We start from the raw sequence: 7,804 nt of genomic DNA, 5'->3' as shown, positions 1-7,804 counted from the left end.
AAGGAGAACTCCACCAATCCTTCCAATACCTCTTGAGCCTTCACAAACAAACGGTCCCAACATTATAGACCCACTCACACCTCCATCCCTCGAATCTACTTGAGTCGAGAATGGACTCCTATGGTAATCCAACACTGAACCCAACAAGCCCCTCAAAATCTAGATGTACAGACACTGACCAACTTGCTAAAAAAAGCTTTGTTAAGACCCCCAAGTCCTAGTGCGGTAAACACTGACCAGTCTGATAGCATAGGCTGTGTTAAGATCCCATGAATGTCTCACCAACCTAGACTGGCAGACACTGACCAACTTGTTAGAAAAACTTGTGTTAAAACCTTGGATGAGCTAAAATAAACGTAACCTTTAGATTGCTCAAGACAGCGATCCAACAAGCGCGAGTGAGTGTAAGGGCTTTGTAGCTATACCATGGCGTTATTACCAAAAACACCTATATAGAAAGTAGCAATGATTCTAAGCCCTACTTGGTTTTCACTCTACGTGTGATTCCCTATACCTAATTGTGAACCCTCATGTGCGACGTCACAAGGATGTAGTCCTAGGATGTGCCTATGTTGTAGCGTTTCTTTGAGTGAATAATATAAGAGTATACCTTACTCTCACATATCGTGTTACATTTATGTGTCGTGCTGAGTGAGTAATGAGTGCTGGTGCATCACACCTCCCCCACCTTGCACACTGCAAAGGATGCACTCCCCCCTCCACAAATGTCACAACCAAGGGCACACAACTCCTACAATAAATGTCATATCCTATAAATTTATTAGTTGAATACAACTTTTACAATCCATGTCTACATTGGCTCAAGCAAAGCTCAACACTCTTTCCCTTTGAACTCTGCTCAGAAAATACTTATTTTCTGGATAGTGGCCACTAAAAAATACGCCCCGAGTGTAATGCTATGTATGGTTACAAATGGTGTTGGAGTGACGAGTGTGGGCTGAACAGGAAAGAAGAGAGCCCGTCCTCTATGTATTGGGGATAATTCATGAGAAGCTTATCCTCATGTATCAAGATGTCATTGGGTTGTATAGCGAACATGTAATGCTCCAAAAGACGGAGAATTTCTGATGAAGTTGTTGTAAGAAGAGACTAATGGTTCACAGACAGATCATTTTTGAGAAACCTGGTGAACCATAGAGCCGAATCTTTGGGATACCGTTTTCTGTTGTCAGCGTAATCTACATAGATCAGCCCAAACCGCTTGGTGTAACCAAGCTGCCATTCAAAGTTATCCATAAGAGACCAGGCAAAATATCCCCTCAAATCAGCCCCTTCCCTGCAAAAAAATTAACGTTTCTTGTCAAATCCTGAATGCCCTGCTAGAAATGAACCTTGATTTCATGTCAAGGAAATAGCTTTCTGTGTTTTATTTCAGGCACATTCTTAACTCTTCTGAGAAAAATGATAGATCTGTGCCTTGTTGCCTCAGCATGATCAACTCGGATAATCTTGATACAGGAGAGTGAGCAATGATATATTCTACCTTATCGCTTGGGCAGCAAAACTCAGATATTCTTGGTAAAACTTTACTCTCTTTGAGTCATGCAAGAAATCTTCAAGTGGCTTTGATGGGCAGTCTTCATCATCCATACCTGCGAAACCCAGAGGTTGAGATTTTGCACTAAGAGTTACCACATTAATACACGTGGTCAAGGCAAGCAAGAAACAGGAATGTTACCATTCTCGGTTACATATATTGCAGGCCTGTTGTATCTAATGGTTATCCAATTCAACACCTTCAAAATACCCCAAGGAACTATGTACATCCAGTAAGAGGCACCCTGTAGATAAACATAAAAATGACTTTTAGTCCTCAGCTGATAAGGTGGAACATACAGAGTAATCATGCAGTGGCCCTCCTTAAAGCAGCCAGATTATTATATATATTCTCTCCTTTAAGTAGAATGCTACAAACATTTGAAACATCTACAACCATACAAGTACTTATTATATTGCAAGGTGCTATATAGATCTCTACCTTCTTACACAAGCTTAAGCCAATGTAACAGACAGCTCCCCATCAAACCCTGTACTTGGAAGGCAATGCACAGGTCTCCAATATTTGTGCACTACCTAGATTCAGTTATCTCCAATATTTGTGCACTACCTAGATTCAGTTATCATTTCCCTATTCCAATGCATAATGGGTAGTTTGTTAAATCAACATGTGCACAACACTTCCACCAAGGCACTCCCATCATGGTGTGTAGTATTTTTGCTCTACATAAATGATTGCATGTACATTATTCCTTTACTATCAAAGCCAGAGGAAATAGGAATCTCTTCTAAAAACTAACCTTATCACCAATGGGTTTCCCATCGACCTCAACTGCATGCATAACAAATAGGATGTCAAAAACAAAGCATTAGTGAAAGACTGCTTCGCTTCTTTTGTATAGTAGCCACTGCTTATATCCTTCCTCCCTCCTCTCACCTACCCCTCCTTCCCCCCACCTTTCCCTCCCTCTGTCGCACTATTTTTATAATTATTTATGTGCAAACTACAGGACCATCTGTACCGTGGTGAAGTCCAGAGTGTTGCACTTGGCCCTTGAGCACACTGATTTTGGTAGCAGGCAAAAGTACAACCTGCTTGCAACATGTGCATGCTTCTGCAATTTAGTGGTTTGCACCGAGGTCATTACCACATCAAAGCCAGAACTTCACAGCTGACAACTAATCACTATCGCATCGATAAGGTTGCTGCATTACTCGGGCAATCTAGAAACCATCAATCACATCATTCAGCTACAAACATGGATTAAGCGGTGCACTTGTTGAAAATGTGATGCCTACAGGTCGCACATGAGCTTAATTAAGTAGAAGGGTTTGAGGGCAAGCAATTCCTTAGGCAAAGAGAGAAAGGAATCCCTAGCACTTGCAAAACCAGAGTGGTGCACTTGGCATTTTCTGCAGCTAGGGGAGGCTAAGCTATTCTAAATATGGAACCGTAGCAGCACAAAATCTCTTCCACTTGGTCTAGATAAGTTAGTCTTTGAAATATTTCTGTTTTGAAACTTCTAACCATTGCTCAAAGAGATTCCCTTATCGTTACATACTTGAACATCTGGATGGCCCTAGTAGCATTCATTGGTCACAATAGTTATGAAGTGACTTAGTGCGAATGCTTTAGGGGCACTTCAAAGGCGTCCAAGGATGTAACACGTATCTTTGCTAAATCATGGTGCTTCCACCAAGGTCTCATGATTGGCAACTACAATTTTAAACATCTGTGCAGCAAAGGAACAAGGTACATGCACTCGTCTTACTTTGCTAGATCATGGTGCTTCCACCAAGGTCTCATGACTAGCAACTACAATTTCAAAAACCTAAGCAACAGAGGCACGGGCTGGTTGACTACATGCGATTGGACCACACAGACTACTAAATTGCAGAAGCATGCACACTTTGCAAGGAGGTTGGACCACACACATAGAGACAAACACGCGCACAGAAACATTCTACTATTGGTCGGAAACATATGTTCGGAAACATATGTAAGGTAACAAGCTTTATAGGGAAAACAGATGCAAGTGCTTGCGAAGAACACAATTTTCTGTGAATATGAAGCAATTCTTCATAGGCCAAATATAACATAGGACCACAGCTCCGAAGTCAAGATGGGATTATCTTTGTCCTCTCAAGTCAACTACACTACCATCACAATCTCAGATGCCTCTTCAAACAAGGACCGAATTGGCCGTATAAGGTGGGATAGCTTCGAGCTGTTGACTTTATATATTGAGAAACTATCTTAATGATTTCTTATTAGAAGATTGACCAATCTCATCATTGTTCACATCAATCTTTCCAAAGCTAAGTCCATATTTTTGCCTGTACCAGGCATCAGAAAGGAAGAGAGAGCCAACGGCAACCAAAGACATTTCTCAAAAATCCATGTACAAAGCAACAGTGCTGGGTCAACCTGAGGTAACGACGTAGGAAAATAGCCATTGCCTCAAAGGCAACCATCTCATACAAGACTGACTTCTCTGTACACTCCACCCAAAACACCAATCAGGAGATCCTATAGTATCTAACTGCATCTGCTTCCAAGTCTAAAGTTGTTTCATTACACCAGCACGCACTCTTTTTTTAAGTAAAGAGCACATGTACACACAAATCCTTTGTCAGAAGAGAAGTTTCACAAGCTGTCATACCCACCTATAAAGGTAAAATTTAAAGACACTTGGACTAGATTTTAGAGATGTCACTGTTAGAATAGATCGAACACATGCACAAACAGACACCTTTTTGGTAACAGTAAACACACACTGTTGTACTATAGAGACCACCCACGCACAAGCGTGCACACCAGAGAGAGAGAGAGAGCTAGCTGGCCCCAAAAGCATTACTCTAACCAAGTGTATTATATAGCACTCACATAATCGCATAGTGTTGCTGTCATCCGGCCATCCAGTTGAAATTTCAGGCCTAGATGATGGAACTGTAATATATCTGGTCGTGTAATGGTTGATCCCTATGAAATCTAATGATCCATGTAACAAATCTTTGTCTTCACTTGAAAACTCAGGAAGGCGATCACCAACAGCTTCTCGCATGGAAGTAGGATAATCACCAAAGTAAATAGGATCCAGAAACCTGATTCAAGGGGAAAGAAAATACATTCTTCAACTCAATGGCAACAATTTAGAAAGTATTAGCATGTTCGATCACAGTGACCTGTTTGACACGTATTGAGACACAAGTCAGGTATCCTACCATCCGAGCTGAAACTCAACATGTCTCTGAGCTGCTTGTTGGTCTTCCAATGAAGTTGTCAAAGGCTCCCCCCATTCAGAATCAAGTGCGATGCCAACTTTTCCACCTTGCAGTGCCTGTATCGCATGCCACCATGAATTTGACAAGAGGGAAGCATGAACAGAAGTGGAGAAACATAGCTAACATTGGATATGGATAATCAAAGCACACAAATTGAGCAATGTGAAAGTGAATCAGCATGCAAAGCCATGTGACACGACTAGTCACTAGAACAGAACACACAATTTTCAATGCAGCACAAATTATAAGCAAAATCACATATGTAGATGCACAGATAGACATGGCAGTACTGGTATCTATGATTACTATCCTTTCTTAACTGTCTCCTTATAATACTAGTTATCAAGGCAGTACTAGGCGACTTAAAACAAAAATAATGCAAAGGAGCATCTGCTATCCATGGAAACTTCGTTTCAGTGAATTAGTAAAACATTACAAAACAAAAAATAGGTGAAAGTGAAGTGGTATACCCTGAACTTTCGGTTGTAGACATCAACTGCCGCAGCATGAGACAAAAGAGCATTATGTGCGGTTATATAAGGCTCCCTTAGTGAATCGCCGAAGGGAGAACGCTTCCTGTCTGAGCTTCTGCCTGGGGCATGAATACCAATGCCATAACCGAAAAATGCAAACCTCAAAGGCTCATTGAGGGTTATCCAGTTCTTAACTCTGTCTCCAAAGGCTGCAAAACATGCTTCTGCATAGATTGCGAAATACTTGCTGCAATAAAGTCAATTGAGTTTGAGTGCTTTCTACGACATGTAAGAAAAGAATGTCCCAGATCAGAAAGAATCATCTGAATTTGACAGGACCCACGCTATTTCTCGGTTGAGCCAACCTCCGAAAGCATCATGCAGCCCTTGAGGTAGGTCCCAGTGATACAGAGTGGCAAACGGCTTGATACCTAGAAAGCTCATAGCTAAAATATGTTAGCTGTGAAATTTAAGGTAACAAATGATCAGCATTTCAGCGTGTAAGTCAGCACCTTTGCTAAGCAGGGAATCGATGAGTGCGTTGTAGTAGGCTATGCCTTCCTCATTCACAGAATGGCCCAATCCATCTGCGTTAAGAATATATCTCCATTAGAATTTTCGAAACTAGTTCACATTAAGAAAAAGTAACTCTGGTGGAAACAGTAGTGGATTACCAGGGAAAATGCGAGACCATGAGATAGAAAACCTGTAGGCATCAAAACCCATCTTGCCAAGCAATTCCACATCTTCCTGCAGCGGAAGACAGGCTGATTGGGACAAATCCACGCTACACACTGAAAAGAAAGCAAGAGAGAAGAAGCACAACTACGACATCGAGTGGAACTACAAACTTCGTAGAGATGATATTGATCGCAAGCCACATCTCCATTGCTCCCATCGTAAATCTTTCCTGAGCAGGAAGCCTTTGCATTAGCCTTGCCTTTCGGCGTATCCAGGCAGTTAAAGAGAAGCATAAGGGTGGGATTATGAACCTGGTAAACGTGAGAAGGAGTCCCAGATGCTTGGACCCCTGCCTCCTTCAAAGGAGGCTCCTTCGACCTGCGTCGAAACAAAATTTTGATATGGAGATTTAGTTAAAAGGCAAAACGTTTGTCCACGAATTGCATTTTACAAGTATGGCATTTTCCCCCCTTTTTGGGGGTGGTCTTGTCATTACCACCTAGAACGTAAAAATGCAGGCATTTTGCCATTTAAGAGCGACTTTCGATAACTAAAAGACCAAAGCGGCCTATGGTAGTCATGCTCACAAGACTATCTACTTCCTTGTTAGAGTCCTATCTGAGCGTTTCCCCACCTTTTCCTTAGCTACTCTGAAGCATTGATAACTAGTCTCAGTTGAAATCTCACAACGGCATGGTTACGCGACAAAAATAACAAGATGGAACGTCGTTCGTTCATCAAAATCCATTGAGTACACATGGACAAATAGTAATGCCTGATAAGCAGCTGTCGCAGTACCGAACAGAAAACCTTCAGGAAAATCGAATTTCCGAACCTCCTTCTGCTTAATGGATGGTTCCTGCAACGCATACAGCATAGACTCTGCGACAAAAGGGCCTTCAAGGGGGGGCGCCATTTTGCTTGTCGCAACGGGGCTTCTCTCTCTCTCTCTCTCTCTCTCTCTCTCTCTCTCTCTCTCTCTCTCTCTCTTCAAAAGCCGGTCATGTTACGGTCTCTGTGATTCAGACGAGGAGGAATGTTCGAAATGCAGGCTCCTTGAGAGTAGCTCTCCGGAGCAGCATTGCCGAAACGGAGGCACCAGAGGGAAAAGGAGCGATCGGAAAGCAGTTTCCAGCTTTGATGGTGAGGAGCGTTACGGGGGAGAAGAAAATTCAAGCACAAATCATTTGCACAAAGGGGGGGGGGGGGGGGGAAGAGAGAGAGGGGGGGGGGGATCACAAAAGGGAGAAAGAAGTGCAGTATCAAACAAAAAAAGAAAGAAAGAGAGATGAGAACAGGCTATGGCGATGACGGTCTACAGGTTGGGTATGCCGGCCCCGGGAAGACGGGACAGGTGAAGGTTAAAGAAGAAGAAAGGTGGTGGTGGAAGTTGGTGAGAGAAAGAGAGTGTGTGTGTGTGTATGTGTGGTGTGTTTGGAAGCAGTGGTAGCGCGGTTGGCCGTGTGCGTTTATATACGTGGACAGGGGTAGGTACTCTTTGCATTCAATACCCATGTCGACTTTGCCTGTGTCTTTTTTTGCTCCCTAAGGTTAAAAGTTAAAAAAGTTTATAAATGTGAAGAGGAGGTCCCAACCTAGGACGTATAAAGTTTATCACATATAAGCAAAACATTAGAATAACTATAGGATTTGTAACAATACCATTTCCTACGTTGTTAGAACTTAGAGTGACCTTTCTACACAATAGCTTCCTAAGGCTTTGAGTCTCAGGTGTTGAAGGGCTCTCTCTCTTGTCTTGTTAAGCACCTCTTCCCCTTGCCCCCCTTTAAGGGTTCAAACAACTCTTGAAACATGGCTTCCCCCCATTTCCATTTCCAATCTCTTTT

At 42.4% G+C, this 7,804-nt stretch overlaps 1 protein-coding gene across 1 annotated transcript; it reads right to left on the bottom strand.

Annotated features, from left to right (window-relative positions):
• Positions 1-752: 752 nt before the first annotated feature.
• Positions 753-7,408, bottom strand: LOC148036531 (beta-glucosidase 4-like). The gene is made up of 13 exons (XM_087678519.1): positions 6,733-7,408; positions 6,269-6,335; positions 6,128-6,186; positions 5,951-6,026; positions 5,789-5,863; positions 5,620-5,707; positions 5,274-5,523; positions 4,744-4,859; positions 4,406-4,623; positions 2,319-2,350; positions 1,700-1,802; positions 1,505-1,613; positions 753-1,297 (listed from the first exon to the last, which is right to left on the bottom strand). Exons 1-13 carry the CDS (start codon positions 6,871-6,873, stop codon positions 1,111-1,113), a joined length of 1,521 nt encoding a protein of 506 aa, XP_087534645.1. The 5' UTR covers positions 6,874-7,408; the 3' UTR covers positions 753-1,110.
• Between the last annotated feature and the right edge of the window lie 396 nt (positions 7,409-7,804).

This window comes from Lygodium microphyllum, chromosome 5 (assembly GCF_053477565.2).
Source record: "Lygodium microphyllum isolate KBCC chromosome 5, Lygodium_microphyllum_v1.1.10, whole genome shotgun sequence".
Classification (NCBI taxonomy): domain Eukaryota; kingdom Viridiplantae; phylum Streptophyta; class Polypodiopsida; order Schizaeales; family Lygodiaceae; genus Lygodium; species Lygodium microphyllum.
Note: the sequence above shows the minus strand (reverse complement) of the source record. Positions and strands in the feature narration are given on the sequence as shown.

What these genes read in the sequence shown, in the direction of transcription:
- LOC148036531 (XM_087678519.1), bottom strand. Translation starts at nt 6,873, where the DNA reads ATGGCGCCCCCCCTTGAAGGCCCTTTTGTCGCAGAGTCTATGCTGTAT. An exon ending in GTTGAGTTTCAGCTCGGATG is followed by an intron (nt 4,624 to 4,743) that starts GTAGGATACCTG and finishes CCCTTGAATCAG; the next exon opens with GTTTCTGGATCCTATTTACT. An exon ending in CAGCAACACTATGCGATTAT is followed by an intron (nt 2,351 to 4,405) that starts GTGAGTGCTATA and finishes TTATGCATGCAG; the next exon opens with TTGAGGTCGATGGGAAACCC.